The following is a 21,065-nucleotide window of genomic DNA, read 5'->3' on the forward strand; positions in this document are numbered from 1 at the left end:
AGAGAGAGAGAGAGAGAGAGAGAGGAGAGAGAGAGAGAGAGAGCGAGAGAGAGAGAGAGAGAGGAGAGAGAGAGAGAGAGAGAGAGAGAGAGATGTCAGAGAGAGAGAGAGAGAGATGTCAGAGAGAGAGAGAGAGAGATGTCAGAGAGAGAGAGTTGTCAGAGAGAGAGGGGGGGGATTGAATTTGCAATCCTAATTGACGTTTAATTGAGAAGCTTGTTTAAATCATTAGGTCCTCTGTCAGCCGTGTTGCCATCAATCACTGCTTAAGGTGCCATATTGTTCCCTACAGATAAATCACAGCACTTAGCCTATTACCATGCTAGCATCGGCCTGTCAAACCACTCAGACTGTTGGATCTCTACAGCTCTATTAAAAAACATGCATCACATGTGGGTGATTTATGTCCTGATATGTGTGTGTGTGGGGTTGTTTATGTCCTGATATGTGTGTGTGTGTGTGTGTGTGTGTGGGTGGGTGGGTGGGTGGGTGGGTGGGTGATTTATGTCCTGATATGTGTGTGTGTGGGTGGGTGGGTGGGTGGGTGATTTATGTCCTGATATGTGTGTGTGTGTCACGACCGTCATTGTAATCATACTCAGACCAAGGCGCAGCGTACGTAGAGTTCCACATCTTTATTAAATGAAACTCACAAAAACAATAAAGAGCAACAAACACGTGAAGCTATGGCGTGCTCACAGGCACTACACATAAACAAGATCCCACAAAAACCAGTGGGGAAATGGCTGCCTAAATATGATCCCCAATCAGAGACAACGATAAACAGCTGTCTCTGATTGGAAACCATACCAGGCCAACATAGAACTAGACAACCTAGATAGGAACACCCCCCCTAGTCACACCCCGACCTAACCAAAATAGAGAATAAAAAAGGCTCTCTATGGTCAGGGCGTGGCAGTGTGGGTAATCTATGTCTTGTAAAAATATGCAGCATTGGTGTTTTTCAATGCTTGATGTTGATAAAGGTGATGTAACCTTGTCTTAAGTGGCCTCTCCTTCTCTGAGACCTGGAAGGGGAAGCGTCTCAGAGTAGGAGTCCTGCTGATCTAGGATAACATCCTCCCTGTCCATGAAATCTTATTCATTATGATCTAAAAGGCAGAACTGATCCTAGATCGGCACTCCTACTCCGAGACGACTACTTTATGAATTTGGGCCTTGAAGTAAGTCAATCCTGTCCTGTACCGTTTGCTTTGTGGTACGGATGGTTGCTTTTGCAGTGAAAAGTGCTGGTGGCAGCATTGTACTGAATACAGGTTGACCTGTTTCACTTATAAAGACATCACCTTTGATTGGTTGCTGATGACAGACCAGGTAGATTGTTTGGATGTGTCTTTTCTAAATGGACCCTCATCTCAGAGCACTGCAGGTATGAGACCCTGCTGGGTGGTGGGATAGCCGCGCCTTCGCAGAGTTAAAGGGTTACTTCAGGATTGTGATAATGAGAGTCAGATAAACCAGAGTCAGATAAACTTGTGGTTACAATTTTTTTTGCCTCTGCATGTAGTTTGAAGGAAGTCTGCATTAGTCTGCGTTAGCGCAATTGCTAGCTAGCGTTAGCGCAATGACTGGAGGTCTATGGTATCTGCTAGCATGCCGTTTATGTGTGTGCGGGTGCGTGACTGTGTGCACGTTTCTCTCTGTGTGTGTGTGCAAGTTTGTAAGAGAACAAATATCTGCCTCTACAGCCAGGCTTATTATTACACAGTCACAATGAGCCATGCAAATTCTCCCTGCCTTCCGCCTGTGTTCTCCCAGATTATTAAAGCACAGCAGAACGGGCAAACTTAGTTTAGCAGGGCTGGGGCTGCCATCGTCTGAGCTGACAGTGATTGTGATGGGGAAGGGAACGGCTGCAGTGTGTGTGAGAGAGATAGAGAGCGAGTGTGTGCATATGTATGTACTGTGTATGTACTGTACGTGTGTGCATGGGTGCATACGTGTGTATGACAGGGCTGGATCTCCTGTGTGTGACGTGGCTGGGACAGACAAGGACAGACAGACAGTAAACATGACAACTGCTGCACCTCACCCTGCCAGCCAGTCAGCTAGGGAGGGAATGAATTGTAATGACGCAATTGAAGGAAATGTAACAGCATTGTTTTCTGTAACGGCAGTAGCTCCACCCACCCTCCCCTGTAAGTCAGTAGAGGGAATGCAGAAGGTATCTAGTCCTCCATGCTTGCGCCTGAAATGGCACCCTATTCCCTATATAGTGCACTACTTTTGGGTGCACATGGGTGCACAATATAGGGAATAGGATGTACCCTGTGCAGTCTTATCTGGGGACTGAGTTGAGATGGATGCCATTTTCTTTATTAGGAGCTCAAAGGGTGATTATATGGTTGGCTGGACTGTAAGCCTGCTGCGTGTGTGTGTGTGTGTATGTGTGTGTGAGTGTAGGGTTTATGCTGTGTGCCTGGGGCTTAGTAGTGATACAGTAGCTATCTCTCCAGCTTGTCTAGTCAAAGCCAGGATAGGATTCTGATTGAGTCTGATGGCTCAGCACCCGTCCCCAGTGTTTCCTTACTGGCCTGGGTTATGTCAGAGGACTGCTTCTTTATGTTATAAGCTCAAGGCACTGGGAGCTCTCTCCGATAGGATAAACTCACAGAGCCTATTTGGGATAAACTGAGTCAGTTCCTCTGTAGTCAGTGCTTACACCTGGTGGGATTACCCAGTGATGGACTGGATGGCTCCGGACCTTGGGGGGGAAGCAGTACTTCTGATTTGAGTGGCTTTTAACTATTGGGGCTGATTTCTATGATGGCTCCAGCGGGCCCACAAAGTCCTTCTTAGTCGTTTGGTCTCTTGGGAAGTCAGTATCTCTTTACTGTAGCTCGGACCGTATCCTTCATAGGGAATAACCAGGTGTGTGTTTGTGTGTGTCTGTCCTGCTCCTGCTAATGCATCACCTTCACGTGAGACTTGCCTGCTGTGTGGAAGCCGCTATAAAACTGAATTGGATTTCCTTCTCCTGAGCCTATTAATTCTACACAGACACGCTTATTGATTGAAGACTCTTCTTAATTCACCTAGCCCGGGCATGTTTTTTTTATTTATAATCTTTTCTGCTTTTTTTTTCCCAGAAGGCTTGTACTGAGGAAAAAGCTGAGTTATAAGCTGAAAGAATTCAATAGAAATGAGTTGCTTCGGAAAATCCACCCTTTTTCCATTTTCTGTTGCAGTTCCAGTTTAATAACTTTGATGAAAACGGTAGAAAGGCATCATAATCAATTAGTGATTTTCATGTTTATGGATGAAGGAGTTTGTGCTTTCACCTCTTTATTAGCTAATTATGTTAATGATGCTATCAGTTACATAAGCACATATTCAACTGCATTAGAAAGAAAGTGTGTGTGTGTGTGTGTGTGTGTGTGTGTCACTGTGTGTATGCTCAACTGAATAAAACAGCATCATCAGTACCGACAGATGTTTGTGTTTGTGCAGGAAAAGTGGGACAAAGGTCAGTGTTTTTTCTCTCACAGAAATGCCATTATAATGTAATGTTATACATTTTGCATCTTTGACAAACAGACACTTGGATGTTTTTCTTCCACAGTGTAGCTCTGGATAAGAGCGTCTGCTAAATGACTAAAATGTAAAATGTAGCTAACTGTCCATCTCTCTCTCTCCCAGGTCTGGAGAAGGTTGGTCGGGACTCGAGCTACGAGCAGGAGGGGAAGGTGCAGTTTGTGATGGATGCTGTGTACGCTATGGCCCACGCCCTGCACCGGATGCACCGGGAACTCTGCCATGGATACCCAGGCCTGTGCCCAAAGATGGCCAACATCGACGGCAAGGAACTACTCAGCCATATCAGAGCTGTCAACTTTAATGGTAAGTAGAGCACGGACGCGCACACACACACACACACGTACTGTACACTCACACACACTGCTCAGCCACATCCTCAACATCAACTTCAACTTCGAGTCACACACACACCACTCCCTCATCATACCCACCGTATCCATGCTTCCTTTCGCTTTCTCCCCACTCCTTATCAGAGGACATCTTGAACATGCGTTAAAACCTCTTGACGGTCGCCTAGGATGGGGGCGCTACAGCGATTTAAAAAAAAAAATACGTGCCCATTTTAAACGGCCTCCTACTCAAACTCAGAAGCTAGGATATGCATATAATTAATAGATGTGGATAGAAAACACCCTAAAGTTTCTAAAACTGTTTGAATGGTGTCTGTGAGTATAACAGAACTCATATGGCAGTCAAAACCCCGAGACAGTTTCTAACAGGATGTGGAAATCTGATTTGCGGATTTTGCCTATAAATCACACCGTGAGTTAGGATTCATTGAGCACTTCCTGTGGCTTCCACTAGATGTCCCCAGTCTTTACAAAGTGGTTTGAGTCTTCTACTGTGAAAACTGACCGAATGAGAGGCTGTTGATCTTGGTCACATAGGGAGGGCCATCACCATTATGATGCGGGTGCCCCTGGCTACCCTCCCCTTTCGAAACGTTTTGAAAGACAATGCAACCGTCCCCATGGAATATTATTGAAGCTCTGGTTGAAAAAGGCCCTAAAGATTTATGTTATACAACGTTTGACATGTTTGAACGAACTTAAATATTTATTTTTTGGGGCTTTCGTGAGGAGAAGTCCCACGCACGACGGAACATTTTGAGGTGCCTTCGGAACGCGCTAACAAGAAGAAGCTATCGGGACATAAATTATGAACTTTTTCGAACAAAACTACATTTGTTGGGGACCTGGGATTCCTGGAAGTGCCTTCTGATGAAGATAATCAAAGGTAAGGGAATATTTACAATAATATACAAGAGTAGATTTGATATTCGATTGTTCCAAGATGGCGCTGACCTGTATTGCTAGCCTATTTTTCTGAGTATAGCATCCCCTTTTATTGCAAAGTGTGATTTCCCAGTAAAGTTTTTTTAAAATCTGGCAATGCAGGTGCTTTCACGAGATATTCATCTATAATTCTTTGAATGACAATATTACATTTTAAAAATGTTTTCGAATAGTAATTTAGTAAATTGTAGCACTGGTTCACCGGATGCATTTGAGGGAAAATAGTTTCTCAACGTCACATGCCGATGTAAAATGCTGTTTTTATATATAAATATGAACTTTATCGAACAAAAGAAGGCATGTATTGTGTAACATGATGTCCTAGGAGTGTCATCTGATGAAGATTGTCAAAGGTTAGTGCTGCATTTAGCTGTTCTTTTGGTTATTTGTGATGCATGTGGTTAGTCGGAAAATGGCTATGTGAATACTTTGACGATATACTCCTCTAACATTATCTAATGTTTTGCTTTTGCTGTAAAGCCTTTTTGAAATTGGACAACGTGGTTCGATTCAGAAGAGGTGTATCTATAAAACGATATAAAATAGTCCTATATTTGAAAAATAAAATGACATTTTTCTATTGTTCGGTTATGAATATGGCGAAATGATTGTACGCTGGACGTTGATCCCGCATACGGGACGGAGAACATCAAGAGGATTTAAGCTTTGATTACAGGGGTACTGTAGTTCATGAAGTAGTTAGTGAAATGATTTACTTTTTGCCCCATTTTGTTTTCCCCTGGTGTCCTCTATGAGCCATGATCCATCCTCTCTGAGAGCACTCCTCCCACAGAGTGCGTAGGGTTACACATGCTATTCCTTCTCAGTGATAGTTCCCTTTACTGGCTCTCGCGGAAATAGTTAATACTACTACTACTAATACTACTGCTCTCTTCATATTTCTCTACTAATTATCTTGACTTATCCTGCTTCCTCTACCTGCTAATGGCATACGACATGAATCTGTTCTCTACCTTATTATGTGCACATCATTTTCTATATAGTGCGTTCGGAAAGTATTCGGACCCCATTTTGTTGCGTTACGGCATTATTCTAAAATTGATTAAATCGTTTTTTTTCCCCCTCATCAATCGACACACAATACCCCATAATGACAAAGCAAAAACAGGTTTGTAGACATTTTGCAAATGTATTACAAATAAAAAGCTGAAATATCATATTTACATTAGTATTCAGACCCTTTGTTAAAGTACCTTTGGCAGCGTTTACAGCCTCAAGTCTTCTTGGGTATGACGCTACAAGCTTGGCACACCAGTATTTGTGGAGTTTCTCCCATTCTTCTCTGCAGATCATCTCAAGCTCTGTCAGGTTGGATGGGGAGCGTCGCTGCACAGCTATTTTCAGGTCTCTCCAGAGATGTTCGCTCGGATTCAAACTCTGGCTGGGCCACTCAAGGACCTTCAGAGACTTATCCCGAAGACACTCCTGCGTTGTCTTGGTTGTGTGCTTAGGGTTGTAGTCCTGTTGGAAGGTGGACCTTCACCCCAGTCTGAGGTCCTGAGCACTGTGGAGCAGGTTTTCATCAAGGATTTCTCTGTACTTTGCTCTGTTAATCTTTCCCTCAATCCTTATGAGTCTCTCAGTCCATGCTGCTGCCACCACCATGCTTCACCGTAGGGATGGTGCCTGGTTTCCTCCAGACATAACACTTGGCATGCAGGCCAAATAGTTCAATCTTGGTTTCATCAGACCAGAGAATCTTGTTTTTCATGGTCTGAGTCTTTTAGGTGCCTTTTGGCAAATTCCATGTGGGCTGTCATGTGCCTTTTACTGAGGAGTGGCTTCCGTCACGCCACACTACCATAAAGGCCTGATAGGTGGAGAGCTGCAGAAATGGTTGTCCTTCTGGAAGGTTCTCCCATCTCCACAGAGGAACTCTGGAGCTCTGTCAGAGTGACCATCGGGTTCTGGGTCACCTCCCTGCCCATGGCCCTTGTCCCCCGATTGCTCAATTTGGCCAAGCGGCCAGCTCTAGGAAGAGTCTTGGTGGTTCTAACCTTCTTCCATTTAAGAATGATGGAGGCTACTGTGTTCTTGCCGACCTTCAATGCTGCACAAAGTTTTTTGTACCCTTCCCCATATCTATGCCTCGACACAATCCCGTCCCAGATCTCTACGGACAATTCCTTCGACCTCATGACTTGCTTTTTTCTCTGACATGCACTGTCAACTGTGGAACCTTATATAGACAGGTGTGTGCCTTTCCAAATTATGTCCAATCAATTGAATTTACTACAGGTGGACTCCAATCAAGTTGTAGAAACATCTCAAGGATGATCAATTTAAACAGGATGCCCCTGAGCTCCATTTCTAGTCTCATAGCAAAGGGTTTGAATACTACTTACTTAAATAAGGTATTTCAGTTTTACATTTTTTCAATACATTCTATTTTTTCCCCCTTTTTTTGCTTTGTCATCATGGGTTATTGTGTGTAGATTGATGAGGAAAATGTTTAATTTAATACATTTTTTAATAAGTCTGTACTTAACAAAATGTGGAAAAAGTTAAGGGGTCTGAATACTTTCCGAATGCACTGTATGTTATGTAGTTCAGCTTTTTAACTAGTGGTGCCATTGGGTATCCATCCACTTCTCCTAACATAGTTTACAGCGCTTTGTGCTTGCTGCAGAAGGTAAACAAGTTGGAGCTTGACTTGAGACTCAAGTAATGCTTTAAACTTGTCTTTATGAGCACTGTGCTTATTTGACTGTTTTGTCCTTCTCGGCCCCCGAAGAGCATAAGTAGGCGAAAACAATTGATACATCTCCAACTAAATAACATTAGTTATTTGAATATGCATTTGAATATGCATTTTCTGCTTCTTTTGGTTACAGTATGGCATTATTTGTTTATCTCGCCACCTGTTCATTTGTTATGTTTCCATTCAACTCTTGTGATTTGCAAAAGTGCGTTGATCAATCTAAAATGAATAATTAGCCCACAAGGCAGTTTTAAGACTGTAAGAGCATTAGGTCAAAAATGTTTTCATACAGTGGCAGTGTCGTCCACTCACAAACACTGAACAAAACTTTACACTCCAGTGGCTTAAGCAAAATCCAAATGGCAAAGATTGAATACAAATGGAATATTGTAAATACTGTAGCATACATAGCTATACCGAACAAAAATATAAACGCAACATGTAAAGTGTTGGTCGCATGTTTCATGAGCAGAAATAAAAGATACCTGGAATTTTCCATAAGCATAAAAAACATATTTCTCTCAAATTTTGTGCACAAATGTGTTTACATCCCTGTTAGTGAGCATTTATCCTTTGCCAAGGTAATCAATCCACCTGACAGGTGTGCATGTCAAGAAGCTGATTAAACAGCATGATCATTATACAGGTGCACCTTGTGCTGGGGACAATAAAAGTCAACTCTAAAATGTGCAGTTTTGTCACACAACACAATGCCACAGATATCTCAAGTTTTGAGGAAGCATGCAATTGGCATGCTGACTACAAGAATGTCCAACAGAGCTGTTGCCAGAGAACTGAATGTTAATTTCTCTACCATAAGCCGCTTCCAAAGTCATTTTAGAGAATTTGGCAGTACGTCCAATCGGACTCACAACCGCAGACCACGTGTAACCACGCCACATCCGGCTTCTTCACGTGCGGTATTATCTGAGGCCAGCTACCCGGACAGCTGATGAAACTGAGTATTTCTGTCTGTAATAAAACTCTTTTGTGTGGAAAAAACGAATTCTGAATGGCTGGGCCAGCTCCCCAGTGGGTGGGCCTGGCTCCCAAGTGGGTGCCCTCGCAAGCCTACTCATGGCTGCGCCCCTGCCCAGTCATGTGTAATCCATAGATTAGGGCCTAATGAGTTTATTTCAATTGACTGATTTCTTCATACAGTATCAACTGTAACTCAGTAAAATCGTTGACATTGTTGCATGTTGGGCTTATATATTTTTTTCAGCATAGTACAGCACCTGCAACTTCTCGCTGAGGGTTTGGATCTCTTGGCAGTGATAGTTAAGATATTGAGCTGATAACACAAGGTTGCTGGTTCAAGTCCTACTATGGCCATTCTAGCCCCGATGAATACTAAAGCCACTGGTAACATAATACTTCACCACCATTTTAGACAGTAACCTCCCTTAATAGAGCTAAATGTCACTGCCCACTTGACTGAGATGAATGTAGAAGGGCACGGAGCAGAGAGCAGGCCTGACAAACTGCACTTTACCAGACTACTTACTAGAGATCAGTAAATCTTCTCTCTATTGACTGCTGCTGGTTTTTCAATGCCGAGAGGCACAAGATGAATTGCCGTAGGGCTGTTGATGTTGTTACATCTAGTATCTCGTCTTCAACAAGCCCGGGGATACTCGACGGGATGCTTTCAAGCTAACTACACAGAGAAGCAGCATGTTGTGTTGGTATCGATTTCTGCCCCTCTGGAGTTCAACAGGAGGTTAATAGTAATGATACCAGAGGAGGGAATGTGTTTTCTGCTGGGGACTGATCATGTTGCAGACTTGTGTTGTTCAGCTACAGCCTCTTATAGCACATCATGTCTGGCCTACAGTAGCAAGTTTAGGGCTGTTATTGGATAATGTTACATATGTGTGTGTGTGTGTGTGTGTGTGTGTGTGTGTGTGTGTGTGTGTTCGTGAGCGAGCGAGCGAGAGATGGAAAGATGAGAGACTTTAAGTCAGTTGTACGTCAGCAGAGCGCACTTCTATTCAAATCAAGTGAAATCTTATTTGTCGTCACATGCGCCGAATACAACAGTGAATTCACATGCGCCGAATTCCCCTTACAGTGAAATGCTGAATACAACAGGTGTAGACCTCACATGAAATGCTGACTTACAAGCCCTTAACCAACAATGCAGTTAAAAATAATAATAAATACCTTGTAAAAAATATTATTAAAGAGCAGCAGTAAAATAACAGTGGCGAGGCTATATACGGGGTGTACCGGTACAGAGTCAATGTGCGGGGGCACCGGTTAGTCAAGGTAATTGAGGTAATATGTACATGTAGGTAGAGTTATTAAAGTGACTATGCATAGATAATAACAGAGAGTAGCAGCAGCTTAGAAGGGGGGGGGCAAATAGTCTGGGTAGCCATTTGATTAGATGTTCAGGAGTCTTATGCCTTGGTGGTAGAATCTGTTTAGAAGCCTCTTGGACCAAGACTTGGCGCACCGGTACCGCTTGCCGTTCGGTAGCAGAGAGAACAGTCTATGACTAGGGTCATATTCCTTGTTGTAGTTTAGTATGCAGCTCATCTGCACCCGTTAGGAGGGCATTGAGTCGGACCATCCACAGTGCCCTTGACATGGAGGGGGGGCCAGGGATCCATACCAATCAAATGCAACTTAGAGGAGCTGTGCTGATCCGATAGGCCACAATCCCCTTCCTTACCGAAACAGGCGGAAAATCAATCCAGCGAGAGGAAGAGCCCTAATTCAGTAGTGAGGTTTCAGAACAATCTAGGGAAAACACACACCAGGCGTGGAGATATCTCATGCACACACACACACACACACACACACACACACACACACACACACACACACACACACACACACACACACACACACACACACACACACACACACACACACACACACACACACACACACACGCCGGTGCACTTATTAATGATCCTTCCCCACCGAACCCTGCCAGAAGATCTAACCTTTCTCAGCAGCATGAGATTGGACACTTGGATGACCCCTCCACTGACCCCCAGTGTGTGTGTATATCCCTCCTTCCCTCCAGTGTTCAGGTGTTATCGATGTGCTCTCTGACTCCGACAGAAACTCATGCTGATGAAGAGAGCACCTTCCTGCTCACACACTTCCTAGCTCTATCCCTCCCTTTCTTTCCCTCCCTCCTTCTCTCTGCCCCACTCCCCACTCCCTCTCTCCTTTATCTTCTCATTATCTCTCATTCTCCCTCTCTTTTCTCTCTCCTTTTTCCCCCTACTTCTCTCCATCTGTCTCTCCCTCCCTCCATCTCTCCACTTCTCCCCTCTCCCTACCTATCTCTCTTGTTTTCCCTCTCATACACACACCCAGACACACATGCACACCCAGATGGTGGTGCATTGCAGATCCAGGGGAACGAAGACAATAAGGAACAGTGCCTGTAGCAGCAATCACACGCTACACCATGCAGACTGCATCTGATACCGGTTCGCCTGTTCTGTTCAGCTTGAGTCTCTACACCCTCTATTGTCTCCACAGTCATCTAAAGGACATTCTGGTTCTGTCCCAAATGGCATCCTATTCCCTATATAGTGCGCTCCCTATAAAGTAGTGCACCATTAAGGGAATAGGGTGTCATTTGGGACGTGCGCTTTGTCACATGTCGGGCACTTACTTATTAATAAGCAGCCGACTTCAGACGTTGTGTTATCACTTGATTCTATCTAGAGGCCGTTGGATGAGTTTGCATAGTTTTATTCATACGTGTAGGCATGCTGTGGATATTTCCTTTTTTCTTAGACCAAAAAGGTGATACTTCAGATTTGGGTCAATGATAATGATGTTTTCCCTGTTGTGTAGCTCTTTTCTGTTTCTCTCACCTTTTTTTGTCCTGGTCCATCATCAGTCATCACCATGGAGGGATTGACTCAGAACGCAAGCAAGATATCAAACAGACTAGTGTCTCTTTCATCATCTCAACTCCGAGTCCCCCTCTTATCTAGAACATCCTGTTCTGTTGTTGCCTACCAACAACATCCCCTCTAGTACTGTAAGTCATTGTGACAACGCTCTGTAAAGTAACACATTTAGGGACCTATTATTGGCCGAGAAAATCTCATTTCAGTTGCTGTCGGGCTATTGTGACTCAGTTTTCAATGAGCAGCTGAAGTAAATGTAGACAAATAGCCACAACAAGTCTTTGTACACTTTGTAGGACAGATATCAAAAGACATCTTTATGTCTTAATCGGTCTCTCATATGAAGGAAGTAACGTACAGATGCAGCTTCTGAGGACCAGTGTGTCCCACCACTTCTGCTCTGATGAATATGATAGTCTAGGGCTACGTCCCAAATGGCACAATATAGTGCACAGGCCCTGGTCAAAAGTAGTGCACTATATAGGGAATAGGGTTCCATTTGGGACGCACCCTAGTGGTCCAGTTTATACACTGCCTGTAGAGTGTGTTACAGGAACTAGGTCTGTTACTAGGTCTGCTCCTGGACAGGGACAATTTTGTCACGTAAAAAGTGATGCACCAGCCCTAACGCCAGGTTCAGCAACTTACCTGTCTTGTAACCAAGACTAAGGAGATGATTGTGGACTACAGGAAAAGGAGAACCGACCACAGCCCCCATTCTCATCGACGGGGCTGTGGTGGAGCAGGTTGAGAGCTTCAAGTTCCTTGGTGTCCACATCACCAACAAACTAACATGGTCCAAACACACCAAGACAGTCGTGAAGAGGGCACGACAAAGCCTATTCCCCCTCCAGGAAGCTAAAAAGATTTGACATGGGTCCTCAGATCATCAAAAGGTTCTACAGCTGCAACATCGAGAGCATCCTGACTGGTTGCATCACTGCCTGGTACGGCAATTGCTCGGGCCTCCGACCGCAAGGCACTACAGAGGGTAGTGCGTACGGCCCAGCACTTCACTGGGGCTAAGCTGCCTGCCATCCAGGACCTCTCCACCAGGTGGTGTCCGAGGAAGGCCCTAAAAATTGTCAAAGACCCCCGCCACCCCAGTCATAGACTGTTCTCTCTACTACCGCAGGGCAAGCTGTACAAAAAGGCTTCTCAACAGTTTTTACCACCAAGCCATAAGACATCTGAACAGGTCATCAAATGGCTACCCGGACTATTTGCATTGTGTTCCACACCCAACCCCTCTTTTACGCTGCTGCTACTCTCTGTTTATCATATATACATAGTCACTTTAACTATACATTCATGTACATACTACCTCAATTGGCCCGACCAACTAGTGCCCCCGCACATTGGCTAACCGGGCTATCTGCATTGTGTCCCACCACCCGCCAACCCCTCTTTTACGCTACAGCTACTCTCTTATCATATATGCATAGTCACTTTAACCATATCTACATGTACGTACTACCTCAATCAGCCCGACTAACCAGTGCCTGTATATAGCTTCACTACTGTTATAGCCTCTCTACTGTTGTTTTTTACTATTGTTTTTATTTATTTACCTACCTATTGTTCACCTAATACCTTTTTTTGCACAGTTGGTTAGAGCCTGTAAGTTAGCATTTCACTGTAAGATCTACACCTGTTTTATTCGGCGCACGTGACAAATAAACGTTGATTTGATATACTGTATCAGCTCACTTGCGCACCGATGGACAGGATGGAAATATTTGAGGGTTGTCCTTAAAAACATGCTAATTTCAGGCAGCACCGATGGGGATATTTAAGACCAACCAAAAGCTGGTTTTAGCGTTTTTGGCACAAATTTTGACAGCGGAAACGCAGCCTATCCAGCCGTAACGCAACCTACCCATATGCGCATGGAACAAGAGTAGCCTAATGTGCTATTGGTACCTGAATACTTCGTATTTAGAAACATACATTCCTCCCCCACACACACATTTTTTTTTTATTTGATGAAAAACCAATCATAGCCTCCCCTTCTCTCAATTAAGGATTTTTCTGTCTGCCCGATGCAATCGCGAAGTAGTCAAGACTGTCGATAAAATACAGGTCCCATTTCGGACGTGCGTAAAAGCCCCCTCCACGACGTAGGCTACTTATCCATGTCCATCATGAAACCAGAGATGAGAACCTCTGTGAATACCGGTGAACCTTGTCATTTAGAACTTATCTCTAACCTGTTAAAATGGCATATTTTCCGTTTCGGATGTTTAAAAACCCAAGCCCTCCCTTAGGCCTACTGCAACGAAGGCTGGTTCAACAGCAGTGAGTGTCTTTTTTTATCCTGCCGAGTTTATGGCCTCGTTACATTTACATGTACTCATTGTTGAAATGATGGTGCCTGTAAGTGTGACATAGCCTATTTAAAACAGCCTGTTGTTTCGTTGTATTATTCGTTCTCTTTTTAAGCCTCATCAATAATGAATTGAATCTTGCTTATTGACAGTGATTTGGCATGCCCATACTCAGTCATAATGCTATTGACAGTAGGCCTAGCTCCTATATCAGTGTGAATGCTATTGAAGATATCCAATTAGAACAATGAGGACTGCAAATAGGTTCAAGTTAACGTATTTAGCAAAGACGGGTCTACATTTTAACTGACTGACATTGGAATTGGAGTTGATTCCAAGGCAATAGATAAAAGACTGTAAATACACAACTTGAAGTAACCACATATTTCGCCACAGAGCACATTCTGTTTGGCCATTGGGGGGCCAAGCCTCGACACACCCACAGCTCGTTTATTCATCAAAAACCATCCCTTTCGAGCCAACGCCAGCAAGCGCGCCGGTAATTGTGATGGTGAAAAATAGCACAAATATTTCGGACACATCCCTGAGCCTATGGCGTTATCACCTGCGCTTAGATGTACCATTGCATTAGGTTTGTTAAAACAGAGCCCAGAGTGGTGTGACATGACGCATAGTGCCTCCCACAACCCTGGTCACCTCCATTGTCCTGTATGAATCCTCGGGCGGTCTAATGAATAGCTTGATAAGGTCTTCACTCTTCACCATCACTGTTCATCTCTTCCCTTTTTTTATTCCTGAAAATATTTCCAAGGTCCCCTCCTTTTCAGTCTTATGAGACACCCTAATTGTAGTTCCGTGTGTGGGAAGGAAGGAATAAAAACGCCTTACAGCCTGTACTTTCACTTTCGCACTTTGACAGAATACATTCAACTAAAACTGCAAAACCTTTTATAAAATATATGTTTTTTTTTAGACAATGGAACCTTTCAGAAAATCTCCCAAAAATCTCCAAAGGGATGGATGGAAATGTGTTATTGCTTTCTCCTCCGCGCTTCCTTGTTATCCGTCAAATGAGTCATAGTGATACAAGCAGAGAGCTTTCATCCGTGTTCAGTTGAACATCAAGCCAATATCATCTCTATTGTTCCCAGCTATGTCTGTCTGTAGAGCGTGGTTGAATGGCATTGATGTGTTCTTATGATCCTTCATTAACTACCCTGTCCCCTGACAGTGTGGAGTGAGAATCCACCGGTTTAGCGAGGAAAGAAAACGTACACAAAGGACTGCTACACTTCTACTTTAGAACACTGAGGATGTAGACTGTATTGATCCAACTACTAACCCTCGTGGTAGTGCTACGGTCACTGGAACTGAACATGCGGTGTAGTGTGTCTCAATCTTAGCATCCTGTATAACAACATTTTATCCTCGTCCACAAAGCACCGGACGAAGGACAAAGAAGTCGGTCAGAGAAAGAGAACAATATCCAGTCACTTTTTCCTACTCTACCAAAAAGTTATTTATTGAGCTAGTGCCAGCTTCTATATTTCGACCATACTGGGGTCTTGGTCGGGGCCACCCTACACGAGGCTCTCCATTACCCTTCTATGGAGAGGGCAGAAGAGCCAAAACAAATGGGCCCTTAGCCGGGGAGTCAGTATGTGAGTGTGTGTGAGAGAGAGAGAACTAAAGTCTCCTGTTCCTTCTCTGTGCTTTGTCCCCGTATTACCAGTATTACACAACATCAAACTGTGGATGAGCCACCGGATGGCTGGACAGGGGAGACGGATGAGACTTAACTGGAAGGTTGCGTCATTTGCTGCTGCCGCTCGCAGAAAGGATGCGCCAGTACCTCTCTGTGTGTGTCCGTGTGTGTGCGCAGTCTACCGCCGTCCCCACTCTCAACGTTAAAAGAGCAATCAATACCTGAAGATAAGTTCAATAAGCCGGAAATCTCAGACAGCTGTTTCGGCGACTTAAGACATCTCTCTCTGTCTGCCGCATGCCTGCCAGGCCGCCAAACACTGAAACGTTCCTCAGCCCAGGTGACCAGAAGCTATCATATAGCCATTGGAGGATTAATAGAACGTTAAGCCTTGCGGTGATTGTACATGCATCATTTTATTCACTCTAATGCAGGTTAAAATGCTGGCATTAGACTAACTGACAACACCAGGTTTATGGACCTGCACATCTCTCTCTCCTCTGCCACAGTAACACCATAATGAAATCCATTAGGCCTTAGTGGAGACAAAGGAGTTTTTGAGGGAGTTTATCTGTCTGCCGTGTTGCTTTGTTGAGAAATTGCATTGCCTCAATAGCCTATGAGAGTTGTGTTGTGTGTGTGTGTGTGTGTGTCTGCTAAAGTCGGTGAACAGAGGAGGTATATCTGCTATGGCAGCTGGTCTCTCTAGCCTCCTGGATACATGCTGCTGCCTTCTCTCTTTCATTATGCACACTAACAATGCTCCCTCCCTCCCTCCCTCCCTCCCTCCCTCCCTACTCCTCTTTCTTTCCCTCTCTCTCTTTCTCTCTCTCTCCCTCTCTTTTGCTCCCCCCTTCCCTTCCCCCTCCTGTCTTTCTCCCTCCCTCCCTACTCCTCTTTCTTTCCCTCCCTCCCTCCCTCCCTCCCTCCCTCCCTACTCCTCTTTCTTTCCCTCTCTCTCTTTCTCTCTCTCTCCCTCTCTTTTGCTCCCCCCCTTCCCTTCCCCCCTCCTGTCTTTCTCCCTCCCTCCCTACTCCTCTTTCTTTCCCTCCCTCCCTCCCTCCCTCCCTCCCTCCCTCCCTCCCTCCCTCCCTCCCTTGCTGTGCTCTGTTCTGAGGAAGATAAAGTATTTTGATTATTTTGAGAGGAAAGAGAGGACGAGGAGAAGTCAACAGGAACGGGAGGCTTTTGTCAAGATCAGACTGAGGGCCACTTAGTTTGGAGCCCCTCCAAAAAAAAGGTGTTTTCTTCAGCGACACTGTCTCATAACTCAGTGATGAAATGTCTTCCCTTGGCCTAATGATAGTAGGGCTTAGAGAAGCAGTGGGAAGGAGGGTATTAGAGGTTTGGATGGTTTTGAAACTTGTCTGAACCGCTAATGACCAACTAGGACAATCATTTTTTTTAAAAGAACGGCGAATTATTAAATCTCAGACCAACTGGCAAATCTAAAGTACCCAAAGCATTCAGAGATCATGGGGCCAAAACATCTTCGGTTGACATGAGGACTCTTGATGTTGAGTTTAGGAAAAAAATAAAAACACCATCTTTTCATTACATCCATTATTTCATTAGCCAACTCACCCGCCCACCTCTAAGCTCCAATGGCTACACAGCCTCTGCTCCCTTCCACTGTGAAACACAACAAAAGGCTGGCTCTGGCTTCTACTTCCACATCCTGATAAACTATGTGTCACAGCTTTCTGGCAGTTTAATAATCATTATAATCAGCTGCCTTGTTGAGCCAAGAAGCACTAATCTCATTATAAACCCTGTGGATATTGTCCCTCTCCATATTAACTGCATGGAACTGCTACCCACATGACGACTGCAGGGTGGATGGAGGGTTAGGGTACAGCGAAGAAAGGCTCCTGTATGCCAGAAGCATGTAAGTAATGGATCGTGATCAAGTGAATTATTAGGCTAACGCGGATGTTTTATAGGAGAGAAGAGGTAGGGGGGGGGTGGATGGGAGGGAGAGAGAGAGAGGGCGATAAAGAGATACATGTGAAGACGAGATAAAGACAGGGAGAGAGCTGTGAGATAAAAAAGAGAGATAAAGAACAAGAGAGAATGAGGGATGAGGGAGGATCAACAGTAAATGTTTAGGAGGAGGTGGGAGTTGAGTTATTATTATCGCACAGATGTCGAGTTTCCTCATCTGCCAGGTAAAGCCTCCCCAGAGGTAACCGTTTAGTGTGGGATAGACGGGTGGAGGAAAAATGGAGAGAAGGATGGAGAGAAGACATGTCCTCATTTCTGGGGGCCTGTGTGTGTGCCCGCTTTAGTGCGTTAATGCGTTTGTGTGTGTGTGTGCGTTCCCGCGTGCGTGTACCTACGTGCATGTGTGTGTGTTGTCTCCCCCATTAGCAGTGTAGATGTATGGCCCACACTGCTGGGCGCTGGCAGCCATTCCACTCAGCCACTCCCTCTCCTCCTCCCAGCTCCTTCCTCCACGTTATGTTTTATTCATCTGGGTTGCAGGGTGGTTTCTACATCAGGTCTATCACAACACTCCCTGTTCTCTGTTTCTGTCACGTTTGGGAGTGGGGAGACTTTTGAAGCCTGCAACGGTCATTCAGCCACAACGCTCTCTCCTTTCCTGTACTCTCCCCCATCAGAGATTTTACCCAGCCTAAAACTCTCTCTCTCTCTCTCTCTCTCTCTCTCTCTCTGGGATCCACAGGGAAGAGCTGTTGGCAGGGTATGCCGTGTTTATCTCAGATTAGGAGGATGTTGCCTGTAGATACTGATCTCTCTCCCCTTAATGGTTTAGGTTAGGATTAGGGGAGAGTAAGCGGATCCTAAACCTGTGCCTTGTAACTGTATCTTCAGAGGTTTGTCTCCCTGCCTTTTAGTAGGAGTATAACTTACCTAGAATCCATTCTCTCTACCCACAAACTGCACGGCAGAAAGCCAACCTCATCTCAGACCAAACATAAGCCCTAGTGTCTGAATGGAGGAGATCAGGTTCAAACAACAGTCTTCGATCTGAAATACCCAACTCCCTTCATCAGCTCTTGGTCTCATCTCACCATTGCACACCACTAGCTGAAGACCTGTGTGTCGATTAAAGGGCCTCTAACCCCATTCTCCTTTGGGGGGTGATAGGGTGCATGTGTCTGGTCATGTGAGATGTACTGAAAAGAACAATGAGGGTTTAGGTCGATGAACAGACTTTGTGGTGCTGGTAGGCTCGTCCAATTCAATGGTTGTTAGGGCTACCCACTGAGGGGTGAGTTTGAGGTTTGTCGTGTTTGTGTGTGTGTGTATGTTGTGGTAAAGAAGGTTAAATGTGGTTGCTTACACTGACACAGTAAATGTCATGGCTAACGATGCAGAATAGTGTGAAATGTAAATGTCTATCTCCATGTTGGAACCATGCTTCACTGAATTGTACTGCTGTGCTTGAATTGCCTTTATAAGGGACATACTGAACAGTTATATTAGTCAGCTTGCTTGTATCCAGTAATTGTCATCAGGAGTAGCTAATACGGCTTGGGACAGGCTGTTTCCGGAGATGACGTGAGTGTGAAGATGTGTTGGTGTGTGTCTATGCGCATTTGCGTGCATTTAAGTGTGTGGGTGTGTGTGTCTGTGCATGTGTGGGTGTACGTTTGTGCATGCGTGCGTGTGCAACTTGCATCAGTCGTGTCTGCAGAATCGGCCTCATTGGTTGGGCAGGGAACAGTGAGCAGTATTGGGACGTATATTAACCCCAATTTGACAGGCAGAAATCATTTCCTGAGGCTGTGCCATGATTCATTTCCACACTGATGAGATGGAGTCCGCTCCCATTTGCAATGCATGTTGCCCCCGCTGTGCAAAGCGATGGATGCACGGAGAAGAGGGGAGAAGAGAAAGAGAAGAAGACGAGAAGAAGTTGTGCCCACTCACTGATGGTATCAGTGTTCTGCTTCCCTGCAGCATCAACCAGAGGGCTATCTTACTGGACTCACGTGTGTGTGTGTGTGTGTGTGTGTGTGTGTGTGTGGGGGGGGGGGGGGGGTGTTACTGCAGCTGCATATCACATAGCACCCTTCTCCCTACGCAGTGCACTACTTTGGACCAAAGCCAAATGACGCCCTGTGTAGTCCTGATTTTATAGGGAGCTGTGTTGCAGTACAAGCCATTACAACTTTTAGCCTGGGTGCCAGATTTTTAACTTGTTTTTGTTGAATTTTCTTGTCAGAAATTCTGTCAAAGACAAAAACTAGACAAATGAGTCAACAACCAGTCTGGACAATTCTTTCTCTGTACTAATGATGTAAGGCAGGAGGAGACAGACGAACAGACAGGCAGACATGGGCGAACGGCGGCGTCTAGTGTCTTTGAGTTGTGGCAGGCGGGTGTGTGTGTGTGTGTGTGTGTCTGTGTGTGTGTGTGTGTGTGTGTGTGTTTGTGTCTGTGTGTGTGTGTGTGTCTGTGTGTGTGTGTGTGTGTGTGTGTGTAGCGTCGGTCCGGGCGGCTGTGTGGAGGCAGATTAAAGATAGAGAGATAATGGGCTACCCAGAGTCCACTGGAAATCTTCTCATTCATTATCGCTTGGGGATGTACAGAGAGAGAGAGAAAATACAGATATGATAGATCCACCGTTGCCATGACGCACAGCTTTCTGTAGGAATGTCAGTAATGCACACCTCTTTTAAGATTTATATTTGTAATTACGTTACTGCTTTGATGGGCCAGATTCTCCACCCGCTCTGCTGCCGCGCTGAAATATTGGAATTTCAAAGCTTCATAAGAGGAGCGAGAACCAGAGAGAGAAAGGGAGAGGGAGAGGCTGTTTGCACACACACACACTCATACAGACACACACATACACACACTTTCTGCATAATTAATATGTGTGACACCTGAATGAACTTCGGAAAAAGATTCCCATTTTGTAACAAACAGACCTTAAACCATAGTTACAACATACAGTGGGTAATACCCAAGCATGTGTAATTATAGTTAAGGTGTATATATAAGTTAGTCCAAAAATATTTTGTGTTGGACCAAATTGTAAGTTGGTGTGAAAATGCAGAACTCATTTTCCACCATCTCTGTCTTCCAGGAAGTGCCGGTACTCCAGTGGTGTTTAATGAGAACGGCGACGCCCCCGGACGGTACGACATCTTCCAGTACCAGAGCACCAACCGCTCTACCAGAGAGTACAAGGTCATAGGCACCTGGACCAACAAACTACACCTAAATGTGAGACTAACATAATAGCAATACTATCTTTTGTGATCTAGTGTTGTCATAAAGTGTCACATTCAGAGGCATTCATGCACAGCCTGGTCCCGGCGCTGTTCGTGCCGCCAATGCAACATGTTTGGCATGACAATGACCGACAAACGACTTGGCATTATAGCACAAACAGCTCTGAAATCAGGCACATTTCATAGATGTCAGCATTTGTTCAGTCTTGAAACTTTTATTCATTCGTTATCATCCAAAACGGGTTTTCGTGTCATGTTTGGGTCCCCATCTCTTCCCAGTGTTTTTTGTCCTATGATCTTACAGTACTTCTGAGTAGTATGTGTTCCTGCACACACTTTCTGCATTATTAATGTGTGACCTGAGCCCGGCTCCTCAGGGTGAAGAGAGAGGGGGATGGGAGGA

The 21,065-nt window shown here is 44.8% G+C and overlaps 1 protein-coding gene across 3 annotated transcripts in view; it reads left to right on the top strand.

Annotated features, from left to right (window-relative positions):
• The window catches only part of LOC115198752 (metabotropic glutamate receptor 8-like), a 230,261-nt gene that overhangs the window by 175,634 nt on the left and 33,562 nt on the right, over positions 1-21,065 (top strand). For all 3 annotated transcript variants that reach the window (XM_029760997.1, XM_029760996.1, XM_029760998.1), the window contains 2 exons: positions 3,661-3,861; positions 20,515-20,654. In XM_029760997.1, coding sequence (XP_029616857.1) covers positions 3,661-3,861; positions 20,515-20,654 — 341 coding nt within the window. The remainder of the gene's footprint in view (positions 1-3,660; positions 3,862-20,514; positions 20,655-21,065) is intronic.

The sequence above is a fragment of the Salmo trutta genome, chromosome 8, assembly GCF_901001165.1.
Source record: "Salmo trutta chromosome 8, fSalTru1.1, whole genome shotgun sequence".
Lineage (NCBI taxonomy): Eukaryota > Metazoa > Chordata > Actinopteri > Salmoniformes > Salmonidae > Salmo > Salmo trutta.